The following is a 24670-nucleotide window of genomic DNA, read 5'->3' on the forward strand; positions in this document are numbered from 1 at the left end:
CTGCCCAACGGCTGAATCCTCGCCAGGCCCGGTGGTCTCTGTTCTTTGCCCGATTTAATTTTGAGATTCACTTTCGTCCTGCCGATAAGAACATTAGGGCCGATGCTCTCTCTCGTTCCTCGGATGCCTCAGAAGTTGAACTCTCTCCGCAACACATCATTCCACCTGACTGCCTGATCTCCACTTCTCCTGCCTCCATCAGGCAGACTCCTCCAGGAAAGACCTTTGTTTCTCCTCGCCAACGCCTCGGAATCCTCAAATGGGGTCACTCCTCCCATCTCGCAGGTCATGCGGGTATCAAGAAATCTGTGCAACTCATCTCCCGCTTCTATTGGTGGCCGACTCTGGAGACGGATGTTGTGGACTTTGTGCGAGCCTGCACTATCTGTGCCCGGGATAAGACTCCTCGCCAGAAGCCCGCTGGTTTTCTTCATCCTCTGCCTGTCCCCCAACAGCCTTGGTCTCTGATTGGTATGGATTTTATTACTGATTTACCCCCTTCCCGTGGCAACACTGTTATTTGGGTGGTCGTTGATCGATTCTCCAAAATGGCACATTTCATCCCTCTTCCTGGTCTTCCTTCTGCGCCTCAGTTGGCTAAACAATTTTTTGTACACATTTTTCGTCTTCACGGGTTGCCTACGCAGATTGTCTCGGATAGAGGCGTCCAATTCGTGTCTAAATTCTGGAGGGCTCTCTGTAAACAACTCAAGATTAAATTAAATTTTTCTTCTGCATATCATCCCCAGTCCAATGGACAAGTAGAAAGGATTAACCAGATCTTGGGTGATTATTTGCGACATTTTGTTTCCTCCCGCCAGGATGACTGGGCAGATCTCCTCCCATGGGCCGAATTCTCGTATAACTTCAGGGTCTCTGAGTCTTCCTCCAAATCCCCATTTTTCGTGGTGTACGGCCGTCACCCTCTTCCCCCCCTCCCTACTCCCTTGCCCTCTGGTCTGCCCGCTGTGGATGAAATTTCTCGTGACCTTTCCATCATATGGAGAGAGACCCAAAATTCTCTCTTACAGGCTTCATCACGCATGAAGAAGTTCGCGGATAAGAAAAGAAGAGCTCCCCCCGTTTTTTCCCCTGGAGACAAGGTATGGCTCTCCGCTAAATATGTCCGCTTCCGTGTCCCTAGCTACAAGTTGGGACCACGCTATCTTGGTCCTTTCAAAATTTTGTGTCAAATTAATCCTGTCTCTTATAAACTTCTTCTTCCTCCCTCTCTTCGTATCCCTAATGCCTTTCACGTCTCTCTTCTCAAACCACTCATCCTCAACCGTTTTTCTCCCAAATCTGTTCCTCCCACTCCTGTTTCCGGCTCCTCGGACATCTTCTCGGTCAAAGAAATTTTAGCTACCAAAAAGGTCAGAGGGAAAAAATTTTTTTTTAGTGGACTGGGAGGGTTGTGGTCCTGAAGAGAGATCCTGGGAACCTGAGGACAACATCCTTGACAAAAGTCTGCTCCTCAGGTTCTCAGGCTCTAAGAAGAGGGGGAGACCCAAGGGGGGGGGTACTGTTACGCCGAGCGCTCCGGGTCCCCGCTCCTCCCCGGAGCGCTCGCTTCACTCTCCCCGCGGCAGCGCTCCGGTCACGTCTTCTGACCCGGGGCGCTGCGATTCCGCTGCCAGCCGGGATGCGATTCGCGATGCGGGTAGCGCCCGCTCGCGATGCGCACCCCGGCTCCCCTACCTGACTCGCTCTCCGTCTGTTCTGTCCCGGCGCGCGCGGCCCCGCTCCCTAGGGCGCGCGCGCGCCGGGTCTCTGCGATTTAAAGGGCCACTGCGCCGCTGATTGGCGCAGTGGTTCCAATTAGTGTGTTCACCTGTGCACTTCCCTATATCACCTCACTTCCCCTGCACTCCCTTGCCGGATCTTGTTGCCTTAGTGCCAGTGAAAGCGTTCCTTGTGTGTTCCTTGCCTGTGATTCCAGACCTTCTGCCGTTGCCCCTGACTACGATCCTTGCTGCCTGCCCCGACCTTCTGCTACGTCCGACCTTGCTTTTGCCTACTCCCTTGTACCGCGCCTATCTTCAGCAGCCAGAGAGGTGAGCCGTTGCTAGTGGATACGACCTGGTCACTACCGCCGCAGCAAGACCATCCCGCTTTGCGGCGGGCTCTGGTGAAAACCAGTAGTGGCTTAGAACCGGTCCACTAGCACGGTCCACGCCAATCCCTCTCTGGCACAGAGGATCCACTACCTGCCAGCCGGCATCGTGACAGTAGTATGTAGATAAGAGGCCGGTGTGAACCCCCCACTAGGCTGGATGTTTACTCTCCCTTGGATTATATAGTAATGCACAGACGCCAACACTCAGGCAGTGGTAGCAAAGTGTTTGGGGTCACCCGGGCTGAGTTATGTTATTGTTACCCTGACAACCTCCTAATCCTGCTGTGTGCAACTGATGATTTGTGGAGAACTTCCGAGCCAGAGAAGATATTGAGCAAATCCATCACAATGGGCTTTGTAGTCTAATGGCTGCAGTAAAGCTTGTTACATCAATTAGCTGGGAAGTGTTATGGAAACGTCGCTGTACAGGGAATGTATTCCGACCGAGCTATGACAAGTCACATTAAGGCACCTCAGCTGTAGGGCTCCATTGGATTTTTTTTTTGGTTTGCGTTCCAAATTTTTACTTCATTGTTTTTCTTATGAAATATTTTTATTGCAGAAGTATAAATATTTAATGTTTTGCACGTCAAATGTTTTCTTTACAACGTCATGGAAACGACTTTTATTGAGGAACGTTTATTTGCGGTTAATATATTAATACAGTTTGTGCTATGGTTTGGGGATGGGCAATGCATTTTGTTTTTTTGAGGGATTCCATCTGTCTTTTATAGGATGTGCAACAATACAATGGTCAACAAGGAACATCTTCCCAAGCAGTGTTCCTCAACATATGCCTCTCCAGCTGTTGTATAACTACAACTCTCAGCATACCCAGCCAAAGGCTGTCAGGGCTGAGAATTGTAATTTTGAGAAACATCCTGATTTTTTTAAGGTCGAGTATGAGTAACAATTTTTCAGGTATTCACCAATACCAATGTCATGTGACAGCAGAGGTGGCGCTAGACTTTGTAAAGCCTTAGAGGGGTACTCCGTTGCCCAAGCGTTCGGAACATTTTGCTCCGAATGCTTGGAGCGGGCGGTCGTGACGTCATTGCCACACCCGCATCGTGATGTCACACCACGCCCCCTCAATGCAAGTCTATGGGAGGGAGCGTGGCAGTAGACTTGCATTGAGGGGCTGTGGTGTGACGTCAGGAGGGGCGTGGCAGTGACGTCATGACCCCCATCACCAGTACCCAGCTTTCGAAACGAACGCAGGGTGCTGCACAGAGATTGTGGGGGTCCCAGCTGCGGGGTCCCAGCTGCGGGGCACCCGCGATCAGACATCTTATCCCCTATACTTTGGATAGAAGATAAGATGTCATGGGGTGGAGTACCCCTTTAACATGAGGCCCACACTGACACTCATAATTAGGATATGCCCACAGTATTTAGGTAGTAAATCCCCACTATTAGGTAGAAGCCCCCCAGTAGGTAGTTAGAAGGAAATCACCCTATTAGGTAGAAACCTAAAGTAAGTAGGTAGGGAATGCCCTCAATTAGGTAGAAGTTCCCAGTAGGAAGGTAGGGATCCCCCAACAAGGTAGAAGCCCTCTGAATATAAGTAGGTAGGGATTTCCCCTATTAGGTAGATGGCTTCATTATGTAGGTTGGTAGGGATCCTCCCTACCTATAAAGGTAGAAGACCCAAGGTATGGAATCCCCCTATTAGATACAAGCCCTCAGTAGGTAGGTACGTGAAAAATCCCCCCCTATTAGGTAGAAGTCCCTAGTAGGTAGAGAATCCCCATATTAGGTTGGAGCCTTCAGCAGGGAAGGTAATTAGGAAGGGAACCCTCCCATTTTATCTATAAGGCCCCAGTAGTTAGGTAGTCAGGCAGGTTTGTAACCTCCTATTAAGTAGATCATTCCATTAAGTCCCCCCCAAAAGAAAATAAAAATCCCACTCACCATATCTCTGCTGCTGCGTTGAGGCCTCTGCATTCTCTGCTCTGTTAGTGGTGCAGGACCTTCTCCTACACAGCAGGTCCTGCACCACTTCAGATAACTGAGCGAGTGGTGAAGAGGCCTTAGAGCCGGATCGGAGGGAAGGTAAAAGGTGCCTTGTCTGGAAAACAGGCATGGCTTACTGGGGAAGGATGTGGCTTCATGGATTCTAATAGTTGGTCTAAACCAGTGTTCTCCAAATTGTGGACCTCCAGATATTGCAGAACTACAACTCCAGCATGGCCAGATATGTGGTTATTTATAGTGTGAAATGTTCTATATGGTGGCATCATGGGTTTATTAAGGATTGAAATTTTGGTAGACTCCCTCAGTGGTTTCCTTCCAACAGAAAAGGGAACCTGATGAACCAAGACATCACCCCCCGCTAAGGGCTCTCTAAGGTCCCCATGGCTTCTTCACGGTCTGACATTATGGTATATATGCTCTTGTTGCTAGTGTATACAGGCCATGGATGGCACAATCGTGATGTGAACCCATCCTATGCTGTATGTGATACCCACTCGGCCAATAGGCACAGACCTCTTTAAGGAATATGATGAATGGTAATACAGTTTTTCCTTGGTAATAAGTGTTTTCAGCTCTGTAACTACAAGGAGCAGGGATATTGTTGTCTAGTGATCAGACTGTCGAGTAGGCAAATACTTGTATGAACAGATGTGCCCTTCAACTCTCGTCTTACATCTGCACTGTTTAATAAGCTGACAGTCGTGCTGACTTCTTAGCTGCGCCTGGGAGCAATCTGTACGTACAGGCACTTAGTGCGCTGAGCGCAGATGAATTAACAGATACATAGAATGTAGGATCAGCAGCTACCGGCGCTTATAATAAGATGCAATATGTACTTTCCATTAGCAGGTTCTACTACATGTAAGTTATACTTTCAAGGAACACGATGCTTAGAAACCTGTCTGTTTGTGTGCGTTGCAATGTTGGTGTCATTTCCAGATGAACAGTGAATGGTAGTCATAGTCCTTACTGAAGAGAAGCAAAGTTATTCCACCTTAATTTAAAGGGGTACTCCAGGAATAAAAAAACACGCCTTTTTTCTTTCAAAGACCTCTCCCTGTCTGTCTCCAATTTGAGTGTTGTTCTGCAGCTCAGTTCCATTGAAGTGAACGGAGCCAAGATGTAATACCAGTCCCAAAGTGGAGACAGACATGGTGCGGTCTTCAAAAGAAAAAATACAATTTTTTAAATTCCTGGATAACCCCTTTAAAGGGGTACTTCACCCCATGACATCTTATCCCCTATCCTATCCCCGCTGGGGACCCCCGAGATCTCCCTACTGCACCCGGCGTTTGTTTAGAGCATTGGGTGCAGCGCCAGAGGCTCGTGACGTCACGGTCACGTCTTGCACGTGACATCACGACCACAAGCCCTCAATGCAAGTCTATGCCATCACGGCTTCTCCCATAGACTTGCATTGAGGGGGCCTGACCGTGATGTCACAAGCCTCCACCCCCCATCACCAGTCATTCGGCAGGAAGTGAAGTTCACTCCGTGCATCGGATGTCTCGGTTGCCGCAGCCGAGATCGCGGGGGTCCCCAGCAGTGGGACCCCCGCGATCAGGCATCTTATCCCCTATTCTTTGGATAGGGGATAAGATGTCTAGGGGCGGAGTACCCCTTTAATAGTTAAAAGAGTTGTTCCACAAAGAATAGTGTTATAGTTAAATCAAGCTCCCGATTCTACACGAAAAATTCTCATCTCACCAGATATTACCAAAATAATGTTAGTATAGCACCTCCTGCTGTTACGTTTTAGTAGTTTTACTGTGTCCACCTTAGTAGGTGTTGAGGTGGACACAAATGCTTAATCTTGCTTCTCTCTGTTTTCCACAAAGTATGTGTAGGGATCCTTGGTGTGGTAGGCCTCTTCTCTAAAGGTGTCCATACACATTAAACTAAAGTCGCCGAATCAGCTGCTGCCGACTTGGCCTTCTGACTCTCTACCAACAGAGGATGTAGGTTGAGAAAAGGGTCAGGGGATTGGATTTCTAATGTTCGACACTATTGTTTATTAAGAGATAAGCCACTGCTATAGATGTCTGGCTGAGACTTACCCCTCCCCATACAGAACACATGAACGTTCATGACAGATGTTCATTTCTATGGGGAGGTTAGGAGAAATAACAAACGTTTGAGCAACAGTAATTGATAAATGTATGAAAGCTTTAAAGGGGTACTCCGCCACTAGACATCTTATCCCCTGTCCAAAGGCGGGACCCCCATGATCTCTGCTGCGGCACCCAACACATCTGGTGCATGGAGCGAACTTTGCTCCGTGCCGGATAACTGGCGATGCGGGGTGGAGTCTCGTGACATCACGCTCATGCCCTGCTTGTGACATCACGGCCACGCCCCCTCAATGCAAGTCTATGGGAGGCATGGCTGTGGAGGCGTCATGCGTCTCTGGCGCTGCACCCGTGGCTCTAAACCAACGCTGGGTGCAGCAGGGAGATCATGGGGTCCCCAGCGGCTGAACCCCCGAGATCAGATCCTTTGGATAGGTGATAAGATGTCTAGGGGCAGGGTACCTCTTTAAGAAGTAGAGAGGATGCTGCAGCTTTAGAGGCATCTAAATCCACCAAATACCAGGTGGAGAACAGAGAAGCAAGACTAACCATGTGTGCCCACCTTGGCACATTTACTAAGGTGGACACAGTAAAGCTACTGAACAGAAGCAACAGGATGTGCCACTCTTACATTATTTATGAAGTACTTGGTTATATGTTCATCAAAGTTCATCATGTAAAGATGGAGTTAATTATAAACAATATTCTTCTTGGGACAACCCCTGTAAGATATATAGGTTGAGATTTCCTAAAAATCCTTTTGATCTGGATCTACGGATCTCTTGCTCATTCATTTCAGTAGGACTTGAGCTTTAATTACCTACAATGTACGGGGCTGTCAGATTTAGCATGTCGGCAGGTGGCAGGGGGTGCCGAGTCTTGGCATCTCACCAATCTGAAATTCACCACCCATCCTGAAGATAAGTTATTAATAAAATTTGTCTGGGAAAACCCCTTTATACAATACGGCAGTCTTCATTTTTATTTGGAGCAATAGGTAATGTAAAGTCTCTAAGAAGGCCACAACACACTTGGGTGCTGGAATGAGAGAGATGTTGGTTTGATACTCTGTTTTCCCCATAGATATATAACTAGCTGGTAATTCCAAGTCGGAATAACTTGTCCCAGGACAATTTGAACTAAAATAAAATCTGCATTGATAAAGATAAAAAAAAGTGACTTACGCTCTCCAAACCACGTCTCGTATGAGGCAGGCAGCGGGGACCAGCAATAATCCAAGCCAGAAGTATCCACACTTCAGAACCATCCCAGCCTGGAATATAAGGGAAATCATGAAAACTACAGCAAAGGAGCAACAAAGCTTCACATTTATGGTTTGTGTCAAGACAAGAGGCAAATGTAACAAGTCAATTGGTGACAAGCAGACAACTACAACTAAAATACTTCTGCAGAGATATAGAGGTTGCAAAAGTTATAAATAAATGGACTAATCATTTACAATTGTTGGTTTATTTAATACAACATATATTTTAAATATATTTCCTTTTTTTATTTTTTTTTTAATATAAAGATCTGTTTATTAAAGCAGGATACCCGTACTTACTTGCTTAAATGTTTTTATCAGTCCCATTAGACAGACATGTAGACTAATGTGCAATTAACTCTTACTATGGATTTTCCAAGAGGAATACGCTTGCAGCAGACTCCCATAGATCTTAATGGGATTCTGCTGCTCAGTGTACACAGTGGAAGTTCCTTGTGGATCTGGATTCCGCCAAAAGAATCAACATGTTCACTGTTTTGGTGGAATTCTGCCAGAAAAAGCCCATCGTTGATGGGACTTTGAATTGCAGGCGAAAAAGTGTCAATGGCTGGAAGAACTGACCAATCAGAACGGGCATTTCACTGGTAAAACCCCTGTGTTACTGAACGTATGCACTGACTGACTGTCTGGTAGCGCCCCCTACAGTACAGGGAGGTGTTACATGTTCTGTACTAATCTTTACCCAGGGCCAATGCAAGGACTTTCATCTACACAGGCGAAGGACATTTTAGCGACCCCCCTCCCCCCAATCTGGTGGATGACCCCAGTAAGTAGGTAGGGAATACTTCAGGTAGATAGGTAGGGAATCCCCAGGAAGGTAGGGAGCATGCACTACTTAGATAGGTATAGCAGCCCCTGAGTAGTTAGGTAGGTATAGCAGCCCCTCCATTAGTTAGGCAGATATTGCAGCCCCCCCATTAGTTAGATAGGTATTGCAGCCCCCCATTATTTAGGCAAGTATTGCAGCCCCCCCATTACTTAGGTAGGTATTGCAGCCCCCCCATTAGTTAGATAGTTATTGCAGCCCCCTATTATTTACGCAAGTATTGCAGCCCACCCCCCATTAGTTAGGTAGGTATTGCAGCCCCCCATTAGTTAGGTAGGTATAGCAGCCCCTCCATTAGTTAGATAGGTATTTCAGCCCCCCCATTAGTTAGGTAGATATTGCAGCCCCCCCCCCCCATTACTTAGATAGGTATTGCAGCACCCTATTATTTAGGCAAGTATTGCAGCCCTCCCCATTACTTAGGTAGGTATTGCAGCCCCCCCCCATTAGTTAGGTATTGCAGTCCCCTATTATTTATGCAAGTATTGCAGCCCCCCCCCATTAGTTAGGTAGGTATTGCAGCCCCCTATTATTTATGCAAGTATTGTAGCCCCCCATTAGTTAGATAGGTATTGCAGCCCCCCATTATTTAGGCAAATATTGCAGCCCCCCCATTACTTAGATAGGTATTGCAGCCCCCTATTATTTATGCAAGTATTGCAGCCCCCCCCCCATTAGTTGGGTAGGTATTGCAGCCCCCGATTAGTTAAGTAGGTATTGCAGCCCCCCCCCATTAGTTAGATAGGTATTACAGCCCCCTATTATTTGGGCAAGTATTGCAGCCCCCCCCATTAGTTAGGTAGGTATTGCAGCCCCCTATTATTTAGGCAAGTATTGCAGCCCCCCCCCCCATTAGTTAGGTAGGTATTGCAGCCCCCCATTAGTTACATAGGTATTGCAGCACCCCTCCTCCCGTTAGTAAGGTATTGCAGCCATGCCACTCCCCAAAAAGCACCACAACTTTCCTAAGCATCTGCCTTATACTATGTAGATCAGTGGTCTCCAAACTGTGGTCCAAACTTTGGAGACCACTAATGAAGATGGTCATGAAATGATCATTTCCCCTGCAAATAAGTATTTTTGCTTGGAAATACATCAGCCCTAACCCTTCTATAATGCTGAACATTTGGAAAATCGGAAAGCACAGAATTCCTTTCCGACCCTGTATGTGTTTCCAAACTCCATTAGGCTGGGTTTACACCACGTTTTCTTAAATACGGTTCCCGTATACGGTTTGGAGGAGGGGGACGGGGCTTAATCGCGGCGCCCGCTCTCAGCCGTATTCGGGAACCGTATTTAATGCAAGTCTATGAGCCGACCGGAGTGAACCGCAGCCTCCGGTCGGCTTCGTTTTCGGCTGTATGCGGTTTCCCGACCGCAGGCAAAAACGTGGTCGACCACGTTTTTGCCTGCGGTCGGGAAACCACATACGGCCGAAAACGAAGCCGACCGGAGGCTGCGGTTCACTCCGGTCGGCTCATAGACTTGCATTAAATACGGTTCCCGAATATGGCTGAGTGCGGGCGCCGCGATTAAGCCCCACCCCCCTCCTCCAAACCGTATACGGGAACCGTATTTAAGAAAACGTGGTGTGAACCCAGCCTTAGTGATGTAGAAGTCAGGAGGTCTGCAGCCACAACACCCAGACAGGTTTATTTATGGGCGGCTGTGCAGTAATGGAGTCATACTTAGCAGCTCAGGGAAGACAAAGGGCAGGTGGTCACATAGGCATTTATCAGTTGTTAGGTGCTAAATCCTTTGCTGTTGTCCAAGTGACAAGATGGTTGTAAAATTTTTGCTGCTCTGTCAGCTGAAATCACACAGCGGCCTGTTTTGTTTAACTCCCCAATGTACAGAAAATAAACAGGCCGCAGCAGGGTTGATTTTGGATTGTCCTGTTTCCTAGTTGTGGAATTAGGAAAATTGCCATAGATTGGAACAGATTTCTGCTAGCCTCAAGGTAACACGTGCAGATGAAATATATACATATAACAATAAAGCAGCACTCAGGTATTCCAAAAAATTACATGATGGGGGTTGTATTTTAGCAACTGCTGGAGGCTCCCTGTCTGGAAACCCTGCTTTATGGGCGTTCTCCCCAGGGAAGAGCACCATAAATGTACAGTATTACCGTATATACTCGAGTATAAGCTGCCACGAATATAAGCCGAGGCCCCTAATTTCACCCCAAAAACCCAGGAAAAGTTATTGACTGGACTATAAGCCTAGGGTGGGAAATACAGCATCCCCCCCATGTAATCATCCAGACCCCCGTCATTAACAACCCCGTCATCATCACCCTGTCATCCTCACTCTGTCATCATCCCCCTCGACATCATCCCCCCCCCTTCATCATCACCGCCTGTCAATCCCTTTCAGTGATCTTCAACCTGCGGACCTCCAGATGTTGCAAAACTACAACTCCCAGCATGCCCGGACAGCCGATGGCATGCTGGGAGTTGTAGTTTTGCAACATCTGGAGGTCCGCAGGTTGAAGACCACTGAGAAGGGATTGACAGGCGAAGAGTTCACTTGAGTATAAATACATATAAATATACTCGAGTATATACGGTAACCTATTTTCCGTGTTATTTTTTTTCATCTCATTTCAGATCGGTGTATCCTGTGGACTACTTCGGATTCAGTAGACCACATCGAAGACCAGCATTTTTTTTGTTTAATATTAATAAAATGGTTAACGAGGGCTTGTGGGGGAGTGTTTTTTTTAATAAAAGTTTTTTAAACATGTGTTTTTTTATTTATTTATTGTGATTTATTTACTTAACATGTTTAGTAGTGGAAGCTGTCTAATAGATGGAGTCCATTACAAAGCCGGGGCTTAGTGTTAGCCACAAAAACAGCTATCCACCGCCACAGAGGTGCCATGAAGAGCCAGCACCAACAGGCCCGGAGTATCAAAATGGTGCTCCTGGGCCTAGGTGGTAACAGGCTGGCGTTATTTAGGCTGCTTGGTTGTTATCTGGCTGAGAATAAAAATAGGGGGAACCACACACATTTATTTTATTTTTTTATATTTAATTATTTATGCAAAAAGCGCATTATTAAAAAGTTGCATATTTGTTGTTGCACAGGTTAAAAAGGCACACAAAAAGTTGCAGAGGAAGCACCATACAAAGTGGAGTATTGAAGTAAGAAATCAGCACTAGATGTATCACATGACCTGCACCGTGCTATAAATTAGGTGCAGGTACACAGGCATTAGGTGCAGGTACACAGGCATTAGGTGCAGGTACACAGGCATTAGGTGCAGGTACACAGGCATTAGGTGCAGGTACACAGGCATTAGGTGCAGGTACACAGGCATTAGGTGCAGGTACACAGGCATTAGGTGCAGGTACACAGGCATTAGGTGCAGGTACACAGGCATTAGGTGCAGGTACACAGTTTCCACCACATGAATTTATGTAAAAAGACATTCACCTACTCCACTTTTCATGAATAATGTTCCAGCATCACTTCCTAATGGCTAAATATATTTAGATGAAACTTGGTACACATGTTACTTAGATATAAACTAAGAATATAGGATATTCAAATTAACCCTAGCCCACCTCCATTTGCGAGGGTCAGGGTTTTTGTCTATAGTCCTATGCAAGTCTAAGGAACTACCAATATCATAATTCACTAGCTCCGCATCTCCTGGTGAGCATGTTGGTCCAGCAAACTGCACCTCAGCAAAGACTCAGGAACTAAGAGAGAGAGAGAGACTCCTCCCAGGGATTTTATGGGGGGGGGGGGGGGGGTCCCCATTGGTCACCCTTAAGTCACCTGGTCACTGATACCACCTGGGTAACAATCACATGACAACTCACATGACAACTGATGATCACATGTTAAAGGGGTTCTCTGGTGCTTAGACATCTTATCCCCTATTCAAAGGATAGGGGATAAGATGCTTGATCGCGGGAGTCCAGCCGCTGGGGACCCCAGTGATCTTGCACGCGGCACCCTGTTTATAATCAGTCCTCGGAGCGTGTTCGCTCCGGGTCTGATTACTGTCGATCACGGGGCTGGCGGCGTGTGACGTCACGCCTCTGCCCCCGTGTGACCTCACTCTCCGCCCCTCAATGCAAGTCTATGGGAGGGGGCTTGCATTGAGGGGCGGAGCGTGACGTCACATGGGGGCAGAGGCGTGACGTCACACGCCGTCGGCCCTGTGGTCGCCGGTACAACATTCTTATATACAGAACATAGGGGATAGTATACAATTACAGTAGAACAGATGCAGGGTGGGCCCAGGGGACAGTGCAGGGAGGCTGCCTGACAGGGCAGCAAGGGTACAGGGGAAACAACTCCCGTACTGGGCCACCACATTTTGTTTTGGCTTAAAGGAGTACTCCAGGATAAGAAAACTTATCCCCTATCCTAGGGATAGGGGATGAATTTCAGATCGCGGGGGGTCCGACCGCTGGGGCCCCCCATGATCTCCTGTACGGGGCCCTCAGTTCTTTCCCGAAATAGCGCATTTTGACCTCCGCATGAATTGGCGGCCGACATGCCCCCTCAATACATTTCTATAGCAGAGGCGGAGGCTGCTGATTGCAGCGCTCCGGCTCTCCCATAGAGATGTATTGAGGGGGCGTGTCGACTGCTGCGTCATGCGGTGGTCGGACACACCCTCTGGCCGCTGACTGTCGGGGACTGTACGGGAGATCGCGGGGGGCCCCAGCGGTTGGACCCCCTGCGATCTGAAACTTATAATTTTTCTTATCCTGGAGTACTCTTTTAAGGCCGTAAACACAATTTTTGCTTGATACACCCACAATCTCTTCATCACAGGTCAGCCATCTCACTCCACAAGCCCCACATCTCCGAAGCTACACCCCTACCACAAGCCACACCCTCTTATATTTTCGGCAAACAATTTCTTTATCACAACTTAGGTCCACCTGAGGTTGTGATAAAGAAATTGAGGTTGGCTGACATCTCTCTCCAAATCTCCCCATAAACATTAACTCAGCTGAACTTTTATGTGTTCTCAATAGAAAGAGAAGGAGTAAGCAGCAGCTTATCTTTTTACAGATGAAATTCAACATATGTGATCCTTCCCCGACATCATCCATCAGTGGACAGTCAGGAGGCCGCCATATGCTTCTGATAGTTGATCAGTCCAGCCGATGTCTGTGGGTTTGGCTGACTTTTGACTGAAATGTATGGGGGCCTTAAAGGGTACTCCGCCCCTAGACATCTTATCCCCTATCCTTTGGATAGGGGATAAGATGTATGATCACGGGGGTCTCAGCGCACGGGACCCCTGCGATCTTGGTTGTGGCACCCCAGACATCCAGTGCCGGATGATTGGCGATGCAGGGCTGAGACTCGTGATGCCATGGTCATGCCCTGCTCGTGATCTCACAGCCACACCCCCTCAATGCAAGTCTATGGGAGGGGACGTCACGGCCGTCATGCCCCCTCCCATAGACTTGCATTTAGGGGGCGTGGCCGTGACGTTACGAGCCTCCTGCACTGTACATGATGCTCTAAATGACTGCACATGACGCTCTAAACAAACGCTGTGTGTAGCAGGGAGATCGCGGGGGTCCCCAGAGGTGGGAACCCTGCGATCAGACATCTTATCCCCTATCCTTTGGATAAGGGATAAGATATCTAAGGGTGAAGTACCCCTTTAACACATATGGGGTAGTTACTGCTTAATGTGGTTAGGCGGCTGGAATTTCAATATATGAAGGCAGAGTCCTGGCAGGTTCACAGTAACATATCAAGTAAGACTTAGTTCATGGTTATGTTGGAGGCTCTGGTCAAAATTCTCATCTCTCATCTGACAGAAAGAATGATGGACACCACAATGGAACCTGATGAAATTTACCAGAAGCCATTATAATAGACTTGTTGGGGCCAGGATTATATGACAAGATCTGCTCCCCAGGACTGGCAAATGTCATTTTCCATATGGGGTCAAAAAGTGATCCCTGAAACCATAAGCCTGTAAGTTTATCCTCCATTATGAGTGAAATTTAGTTGACAGTAAACACAGCAACCAGCGTCAGGCAGTTGCTGCCAAGTCAAGTTACATCATAAGGGCATCAAAAGTGGCATAGATACACAAGATGAAAGCCATTAGAGGGTTTCATGGTGGGAAAACTAAGTAATACACAGAATGTGAGGACTAAAAATTGGGTTAATTGGGTTAATTAGCATAGAAAAAAGATGGCTGAGGGGCGACCTAATAACTATGTGTGTGTGTGTGTGTGTGTGTGTGTGTGTGTGTGTATATATATATATATATATATATATATATATATATATATGTATATATCAAACTCAACGTGTGTGCGTATGTATGTATATATGTATGTATGTGTGTATGTTCAAGCATCACGTCCAAACCGCTAAAGATATTAACTTGGCACACATGTTACTTATATGTCAACAACAAACATAGGATAGGTGATTTAACCCTTACTCACCCCTATTTGCCAGGGGCGGGGCTTATGTTTAAAGTCCCATACAAGTCAATGGGAAATATATGTTACTGCATAACTTCCAAACGGCTGGAGGTATTTTGATAATACTTGGTCACATGTTACTTATATGTCCACTTAAAATATAGGATAGTTAATTTAACCCTCAACTACCACCATTTGTGAGGGTCAGGGTTCTTGTTTAAAGTCCCATGCAAATCAATGGGAAATGTGTGTTCCCACATAACTTCTGTACGGCTGGAGATATTTCAATAACTGGTACACATATTACGGGTCAGGATAGGAGGACGGGATAGGAGGACGGGATAGGAGGTCGGGATAGGAGGACGCGATAGGAGGACGCGATAGGAGGACCGGGATAGGAGGACCGGGATAGGAGGACCGGGATAGGAGGACCAGGATAGGAGGTCGGGATAGGAGGTCGGGATAGGAGGACTGGATAGGAGGTCGAGATAGGAGGTCGGGATAGGAGGTCGGGATAGGAGGTTGAGATAGGAGGACGGGATAGGAGGACGGGATAAGAGGACGGGATAGGAGGTCGAGGTAGGAGGACGGGATAGGAGGACGGGGTAGGAGGACGGGATAGGAGGTCGAGATAGGAGGATGGGATAGGAGGTCGAGATATGAGGACGGGATAGGAGGTCGGGATAGGAGGTCGAGATAGGAGGACGGGATAGGAGGTCGTGATAGGAGGACGGGATAGGAGGATGGGATAGGAGGTCGGGATAGGAGGTCGGGATAGATGGACTGGATAGGAGGACGGGATAGGAGGACAGGATAGGAGGACGGGAAAGGAGAACGGGAAAGGAGGACGGGAAAGGAGTATGGGATAGGAGGACGGGATAGATGGATGGGATAGGAGGACGGGATAGGAGGACGGGAAAGGAGGTCGAGATAGGAGGACGGGAAAGGAGGTCGAGATAGCAGGACGGGAAAGGAGGACGGGATAGGAGGACATGACAGGAGGACATGATAGGAGGTCGGGATATGATGACGGGATAGGAGGTCGGGATATGACAACAATATATGAGGACGGGATATGAAGTCAAAAGCTTCCTCCTTTGTTTATTTTCCTCCCCAACAAGGATTAGGAAGGAAAAACCGGGCAACGCCGGGTACTCAGCTAGTATATATATATATATATATATATATATATATATATCAGGGGGCAGTACAGAGATCTCTACCATGATCTGTTTATACCCAGGACTGTATCTATAACAAGGGGATATCCTTTAGAAGGGGACTCAAAAGGAAGTGTTGTTTTTTTGTTTGTTTTTTTAAAGCCCAGGCTGTCTGCTATGAAAAATAAAAAAAAATCTAAGCTGTACATACTATTCATGCCCCCACACCACCTCCAGGATAGGGGACACGATGTTTAGGGGTGGAGTACCCCCTTTAAGTCTAGAGAAAACAAGGTTTCTACACGAACACAGAAAAGGATTCTATGAAACTATGGAACTCTTTGCAAGAGGAAACTCCATAAAAGAGTTCAAAAGGGGCCCGGATGACTTTCTGGTGTCGGAAAAAAATGTTTTGACTAAAATAGGGAAAATTATCTTTTGTCACATGGAAGGTTTTGCTGTCTTCTGGATTAATATAACAAGATATTCGGTTAAACTAGATGGACATAGATGAATTTATGTCTTTTTCATCCTTACAAACAAGGTTACTATATACTGAAGAGTAACTAAGGAACAATTTAGGACTTGTGTCGTTTTAAGCCTCTACTAAACAAGTTCCATTGTGGAAGGACTTCATTACATGTCGTACCACAAGATAATGCTGCGGGGGCTCCCTGGATCCTTGTATACTTAGGTTCTCCATTGTCCAGCACTTATCTCTATTCAGCCTGTCACTTGTGGCTGGCACCCATTTAATGGTGAACACTAATGCACTGAGCCTTTCTTTATAAATTGGGACCACCAACTCATTTCACAAGTGCTGTCAGAGATCTGTCAGGTGGAGATGACTTTCAGCCGCTGTTTTAACCTGGACTGAAAGTTTACAAGGCGTCTTCTAGGTGTATGGCTTTCTGGTCCTGTGCAGAGTCAGTGAGCCATGCTGTGTATAGGAATTCCTGTCTCTTCTGATGGTTGACTGCCTTTAAAACACGGCGGCGTTGGAAAACAGTTCTCCGACCCAACACACAAGAATATCAACTGTTAAACTGCTTAACTGTGTATTGATGGCTTTATGTTACTGGAAGGGAAATCTGCTTTAAATATTAAGTTCTGCACCGTCTGGCTTTTATCCTCTTTGGGTCCTATCAAACTCAGTCACAAAAGGCGCGGGGGATCTCCAGGGAATAGTGAACAGAGATTTTGGCACACACAGAAAGAGTTTATTTGTGTAACTTTTTTCAACATCCTTCAAAGGGTCTATTATACTTTTAATAGCCTTATACACCTGCGAGCCAGCGGATATGTTGAACTCCTTGCAATAACAGTTAATGGGATCCTATCTTAAGAGATTCTCAAGGGGGAATCTGTAAAAAATGACATTCATAAAACCGAATCATGTCTAACACGACTCTGACTGTGGTACGGGCAATGTGGCCAGCATTCTATATGAGGGGATTGTGAATCATTCATCATAAATGCCACCTTTACTACCAGCTTTAAACATACAGTGCAGGTCTGTGAATTATGTCATAGCATAGCGTAGAATATTTCCTCTAAAGTCTATCTGTCATCTTCTGTATTGCTATAAATATACATACAGTGACCCCCGACCTACGATGGCCCCGACATACGATCATTTCAACATAAGATGGCCTCTCAGAGACCATCGCATGCTGAAGGCAGCATCAACATACGATGCTTTTGAATATCGGGGCCATCGCATAAACGGCTATCCGGCAGCGCAGACTGCTTCAGCTGCCACCGGATAGCCGTTAACAGTGCCCCGTGTGGTCCGCTGACGATCACTTACCTGTCCTCGGGGCTCCGGCGCGGGCGCGTCCTCTTCGGGATCCCCTGCATCGTCGGCGCTCTCCATCGCCGTCATCATGTCGGTGCGCACGCCGTCCCATCATCCAATAGGAGCGGCGTGCGTAGCAATGTGATGGCGGCGATGGAGAGCGAGGATGCCGGGAAAGCAGAGGCCTTGCCGGAGCGTCGGGGACGCCATTGGCTGTCCGGGCATGCTGGGAGTTGTAGTTTTGCGACATCTGGATGTCCGCAGGTTGTAGACCACTGTCCTATACTTTACATTGCACGGATCCCTCAACATACGATGGTTTCAACAAACGATGGTCCTTTTGGAACGGATTACCATCGTATGTTGATTACCATCGTATCCGTTTGGAACGGATTACCATCGTATTACCACTGTATATACTTGTCCGTGGATCTATGTAGTACGTGCTCTTCTGCTGTGTTTGGAGAGGATGTGGTATCATGCTAGTAACTTTTCTCCAAAGTTTTCCCCAGGCGGCCATTGTAGTGTCTGATCGGAGGAAACCAGCACTTTACAGCCACTAGGTTTTTTATACTTTATTTTCCTGAAACGGAGTGCCTCAAGGTGTTACGAGCCATGTTCTTGTAAATTGTGTACATATCTTGTTCTCACTTTTCAAATTCATTAACTATTTGGGTTTTGGGCATCAGAGATGTAACAAAGTTCTTGTGCCTCGATGCAAAACCAGTATGGGACATTGGTGACACTGGTGTCTTCCTAAGTGGCAGGAAATGAGGCCCAGGTAGACCTGCTGATTCTGCACCTTATATAGTTATACCCTTGCTGGGAAGAATTCGTTTACAGGCCCAAGTCTACAGTCTTCGCGGATGGCCACACTCATATGTGGTGTCGGACAGGGTAATGTGTGTACTTAACCTTATCGTGACACCAGGGCATGGTTGACTTATACACCACCTGAGGTAGGCCAGCTTCACCTGTGCCAGGATACAGGGCAAATAATCAATCCAACGCAAGGTTAACTGTCTTGCTTTACTGAGGTTGGAAAAATGGTACAATCCGTTACAGCTCAGATCAGCGTGAAGGAATTGCAGGGTGAACTTAGGGAAGCTTATCGGCTTGCTGGGACTTATAGTTGATGTGCTGTATATGACTGATGCAGTCCACACTATACTTTGGAGACTGGGACTTTACTAAACTTGCTGGCCTGACTTGTATAATATCCCCAAGACTGTAAGGTTACCGCAAGGCTTTGACTTTCACCTCGGTTGTGGGGTTGACTTGTAGTTGATGCGTGGTTGCTGGACTAGGCTTCAGGCCTCCTTTCAGATCCACCTCACAGACAGACTTCACTCCTCACCAAACTGTATCTCAGCAAGATCTGCGCTCTGAACTCTAGCTACAGTATATAAGGGCACAATTTAGAAAGATCCCATTGGGCAGATAAGGGGAGTATTCAGTGGTGAATATGTGACTTACCAACAAGGTCCTTAGCAACAGGATTCTTAAGGTAACAAGTGCATAGAAAATACAATACATTACCCATTGCATAGCTTTACATAATACTGTGAGATAGTAAGTAGCAAGTGTAATACTGTGAGATATAGCGAGGGGAACCATGACGGACATTGAACAGCATCTGCCACACAGGATGGGCAGGAGTACAGAAGAACATGTGATTCTGTACCGGGTCACCACACATAATGATAAGCTATTACTGATCCTTTGGGTTTGTAATCTATGCCAATGGTAAAGGAAGCTCATTTACATCCGGATGAACATTGCCCCATTAGAAGGCATTGAACTTGTTTCTAGAAGATCCCCTCTATGATGTCTATATGCATATAGCCAGGAATGGTCCTAATGCCACTGGCAACACAAGGAAGGGGTAAATGCAGAGGATTGTGTATTATTCGCCTTTAACACTTAGATTTGGTCATCTACAACATAAGGAAGAACATATCCTATATGGTCAAAAGTAAGAGGACTCCTACACATTCTACCCACCAGAGCTTTTAGGACATCCCATCCTATTTTCTGCCCATTGAAGTGAAGTTAGTCATTGATAGGAGGACCTGCCTCATAATCTGTTTTAGTTTGGTGTTGTGTAGGGGAAACCGGAAAGGGCAAAACCCAAACTGTTCCCAAAAAGTAGGAAGCGACAATTGTCCAAAATCTTGGTATGCTGATGTATTAAGAAAGGAAGGAGAAAACTCCAGCCAGCTCACCCCACCCGGAACAGAAGGAGCACGGATCCAGGTGCTGGACAACACCACACAATCGAGAAAACAAGGACGGTAGGATCCAGCTCAAATGCAAATAAAATCCAATTTATTTAGGACACGAACAGGAACAAGAAGCCAGTTACGCGCGTCAAGCGTTAGGATTTTGCTTTACTGGATCTAAGGACCTAGTCCAACTCCTTGAACACCACCACATAGCATTATTTTTTTTACACCAAACTTTACAGCTGGCACAATGCAGTCCGGCAGGAAATGTTCCCCTGGCAAACACAAAACCCAGACTAGTTCATCAGGCGCCAGCTACAGCAGCGTGATTCATCACTGCACAGAACACATTGGCAGCTGTACACCAATCCATCTGATGCTTGGCTTTGTTCTTGGTAACGGCTTGCATGCAGAAGGCCCATGGAAACCCATGCCATAAAGCTCCTGCCTCACAGTTTTGGTGCAGATTTTAAAGCCAGATTGGTGACATTAAAGGGGTACTCCACTGGCCATCATTCGGAAATAAATGTTCTGTGGTGTCCCGGTACAGGACTTGGTCCTGTCCCTCTGCCTAAGGTCCCCTCAGCCAGAGTCCTTCCATGCTAGTAGGGCTCTCCTGGAGGGCTACCCCTAGTCGCCTCTTAATAGAATAAATAAATGTATATATATTTATATATTTAATTATAGTATACCTCTGTATAGGACCTTAGAGGTCACGTGCCTCTAAATAATTTATGTTATGGTATGGTTCAAGGACCTTTGAATCATGTGTTATACCCAGAGTTCCTTGGGTCAGGACTGACAGGTTTGGCTGACCAATGAGCTGTGTACCAACCCTCTTAATATATATAAGGGGCTGCTGCCACTAAATCTGTCTCTTGGTTCCGGACTATCAGAGAAAGCACATCTCATATATCATCATCAATTCAAGCTAGGCCTTCAGCCTAATACCTAGCAGCCACAATACCGTGAGTTACTCAAAGCTCAAAACTACTAAAATCCTGTGTGACTACTGCAACTCAACTATTATAAATCCAGTAGCACAGTGGCTAGCAAATCAAAGCTCATTGATATCTCAGAAGTCCCAGCAAACCTGTGAGGAACCTGAATTACGGTTCTCTATGCAAAGACTGTTTTGTTACCTGCATAAAATATGCAGTAAAGTTTATTCCGGTTTTCATAAATATCTGCTGTGGACATTCCGTTATTTCTCCCTGCCGTTTGTGGGACAGTTGGCGGTAGGACTATTACTTTGAGGAAACCTCACCCTGGCGTCACGACAATAAAGGGTTAAAACAGCACCCTGCACTACTACCACTCGCAACACCCTATTCCACCTTTCCCCCTCAGACACCACAGTTCTGAATGCTGTTTTCACGCTTCGGGGGTTGGCCACGCCCCTCGTGACGACGTCACGGCCACGTCCCCTCAATGCAAGTCTATAGGAGGGGGCGTGACGCCCCCTCCTATAGACTTACATTGAGGGGCGTGGCCGTGACTAACAGATGATGGTGGAATATCTAGGAGGAAGAAATGTCATGATCTGACTTGTTGCAGGGGTGGCATCCTAATACATGATCACACAGGAATTCAGTGAGATCTTTAGAAGGCCTCATTCTTTCACAGATGTTTGCAAAGGAAACTGCATTAGAAGGAGTTGGATATTATACCCCTGTGGCAATGGGACTAAATTCAATGACTAAAAGGTTGGGCTTAAAGGGGTACTCCAGTGGAAAGCTTTTTTTTTTTTTTTTTTTTTATTATCTGGTGCCAGAAAGTTAAACAGATTAGTAAATTAAAAAAACTTAATCCTTCCAGTACTTTTTAGGGTCTGTATACTACAGAAGAAATGCTTTACTTTTTGGATTTCTCTGATGTCATGGCCACAGTGCTCTCTGCTGACCTCTGCTGTCCATTTTAGGAACTGTCCAGAGCAGGAGAAAATCCCCATAGCAAACATATGCTGCTCTGGACAGTTCCTAAAATGGACAGAGATGTCAGCAGAGAGTACTGTGGTCATGACATCAGAGAAATCTAAAAAGTAAAGCATTTCCTCTGTAGTATACAGCCCCTAAAAAGTACTGGAAGGATTAAGATTTTTTAATAGAAGTAATTTACAAATCTGTTTAACTTTCTGGCACCAGTTGATTAAAAAAAAAAAAAAGTTTTCCATGGGAGTACCCCTTTAATTTTGTTCTCCATATAGTGTATGTCATAGACCACTTTGTTTTGGTAATTGGGGAAGGGGAAATTGCCAGTTTATAAACCACTACAAATATATCTGGCAGATAAAGGACATTTTTTATTGTAATATTAGCATCACTTTAAAGCATAGCACCAACCCTAAGTGCTCACAGTTAAGAAGAAGGCCCTCAACTATTTTGTGACATTGACCTATGACATTCTTTGCCTGGCCCGTTCTTAACTACCAGATGCTTATTTTGTCCCGTAGAGACAGTGTATTCAGAGAAGACAATGTTATATGGCCTCCTTGTAGGAGACAACACATTTTTGGGAGCACATTGTTTGCTTAGAGAAACACCATAAATCCTCAATGCAGAAATGTCAGGTCCTGCACTTGACAAAAGGTAACCCCATATATTCCACATGTCAGAGCCCCGGATGAGCTATGATCTGTCCAGCTGACATTGGTTTCAGTATAAACCAGGACAACTGTTGTCTCTTCTGGCACAGATGGATAAACATACCCTGGTGCCGTCAGGTCTTCGTGATTTCAGCTGAAATCTTGGGTCAGAAAGTTGAGATTCCAAAACTTTACAAACCAAGCACCTGCCTGTCAGCTATGTGAGCGCCAACCACGAAAAGAAAGACTGACATCTGCAGACAGCAATAGAATGTAACAAATGCAATATATTTAAAGGGGTACTCCGAAGGAAAACTATTATTTTTTTTTTTTTCAAATCAACTGGTGCCAGAAGGTTAAACAGATTTGCAAATTACTTCTATTAAAAAATCTTAATCCTTCCAGCTCTTATAAGCTGCTGTATACTACAGAGGAAGCTGATTTGTTCTTTTCTGTCTCACCACAGTGCTCTCTGCTGCCACCTCTGTCCATGTCAGGAACTGTTGAGAGCAGGAGAGGTTTGCTATAGGGATTTGCTCCTACTCTGGACAGTTCCAGACATGGACATAGGTGGCACCAGAGAGCACTGTGGTAAGACTGAAAATAAGAACTCATCTTCCTCTGTAGTATACAGCAGCTGATAAGTACTGGAAGGATTAAGATTATTTAATAGAAATAATTTACAAAACTTTCCGGAGCCTGTTGATACAAAAAAAAAACATGTGTTCCTTTAAAAGGGTTGTCTTATAAAGAGCCGGCTGGATTTAAATATTCTTAAGTGCTAGTCATGTGAGCACTCGTGCCTACTGAGCGCTCACTTGACCGGCGCTTATGAATATTTAAATCTAGCCGGCGGGCACGCCTCAAAGCGCAGGTCAGCGCTGCAAGAGTGGGACCTTTGGAGGGTTGGGGCTCCGGACTGCAGGTAGGTATAGCAGTCCAAGACCCCGCATTGGTCTCCTGTTCGCCCGCACTATAACCCGTTGTATCGGGTTAAAGTGCGGATAAACGGGTGATCGTTTTCCTTTAAAGTTGTGTAGTTCTTTTCAGTCTGACCACAGTGCTCTCTGCTAAGACTTCTGTCTATGTCAAGAACTGTCCAGAGTACAAGCAAATCCCCATAGAAAAACTATGCTGCTCCGGACAGTTCCTGGCATAGACAGAGGTGGCAGCAGAGAGCACTGTGGTCAGACTAGAAATAATTACGCAACTTCCTCTGGAGTATACAGCAGATGATAAGTACTGAATGGATTAAGAATTTTAATAGAAGTAATTTACTAATCTGTTTAACTTTCTGGCACCAGTTGAAAATATATAAAAAATAAATGTTTTCCACCGGAGTACTCCTTTTAAAGGAATGGCTAATTTTTATTCTGAATGTCCATAGGGAGGAAGTCACACAGGCAAAGCACTATTAAAGCGTACCTGTCATAGTGCAAAAAAAAGAAAAAAGTGATATGTTACTCTGGACCCAATCCTGATCATGTGCATATAATTGTTATGTGTCTCTGACCTATATATCCAGAGATATAAGTATTTATTGGCTGGTGAGTTACTTTTTCATTGTGCAGGCTGGAGGGGGCGTGTCTGTCTGTCTCCCTCACAGGAGCAAGCCTGGGTAGTCAGCCAATCAGTACTCTCTACTCTGTAACCCTTTCCTCTCTGGTTTTATGCTGTGTCATGTGTCAGAGGAAGATACTTGGAGCTTGCCTGCAGTAATCAGAAGACATTATGGTGAATTCATAACATGATAAAATGTATAAATATAAGAATAGATCTTTATAAAATTAGTGCAAGTATTTTTTAGATAAAAGTACAGCATTTTTATGAATACATGTTCTATCTGTTTTATCTTCTCCTAGTAAGGCTGGATGCTAATCAGCATAGCTGTCACTATGTGTCTCATTCATCTTTCACAGACTCCTGAATGTCTGATCAACTTCTTTGTCATTCAGGAGTCTGAGAAAGCTTTGACTATTTCAGCATGCTGGGAGTTGTAGTTTAGTAACAACTGAAGCTGCAATGTTTGTAAATAACTGTGTTAGAGCAGTGTTGCCTCCAGCTGTTGTAAAACTACAGCTCCCAGCATGTCCACACATCCTTTATCTGTAGTTTTGCATACACAATAGAAATCTCCTATACTGGATACCGGTATGCTTTACGGCTGGTATCCAGTATGCTGTAAAATCTAGACTAGTCTGT

At 45.9% G+C, this 24670-nt stretch overlaps 1 protein-coding gene across 5 annotated transcripts in view; it reads right to left on the reverse strand.

The window, feature by feature from the left end:
• Nucleotides 1-24670, reverse strand: part of ATP8A2 (ATPase phospholipid transporting 8A2) — a 955662-nt gene that overhangs the window by 49129 nt on the left and 881863 nt on the right. For all 5 annotated transcript variants that reach the window (XM_056561782.1, XM_056561783.1, XM_056561787.1 and 2 more), the window contains one exon: nucleotides 7347-7435. In XM_056561782.1, coding sequence (XP_056417757.1) covers nucleotides 7347-7435 — 89 coding nt within the window. The remainder of the gene's footprint in view (nucleotides 1-7346; nucleotides 7436-24670) is intronic.

Source organism: Hyla sarda, chromosome 2 (genome assembly GCF_029499605.1).
Source record: "Hyla sarda isolate aHylSar1 chromosome 2, aHylSar1.hap1, whole genome shotgun sequence".
Lineage (NCBI taxonomy): Eukaryota > Metazoa > Chordata > Amphibia > Anura > Hylidae > Hyla > Hyla sarda.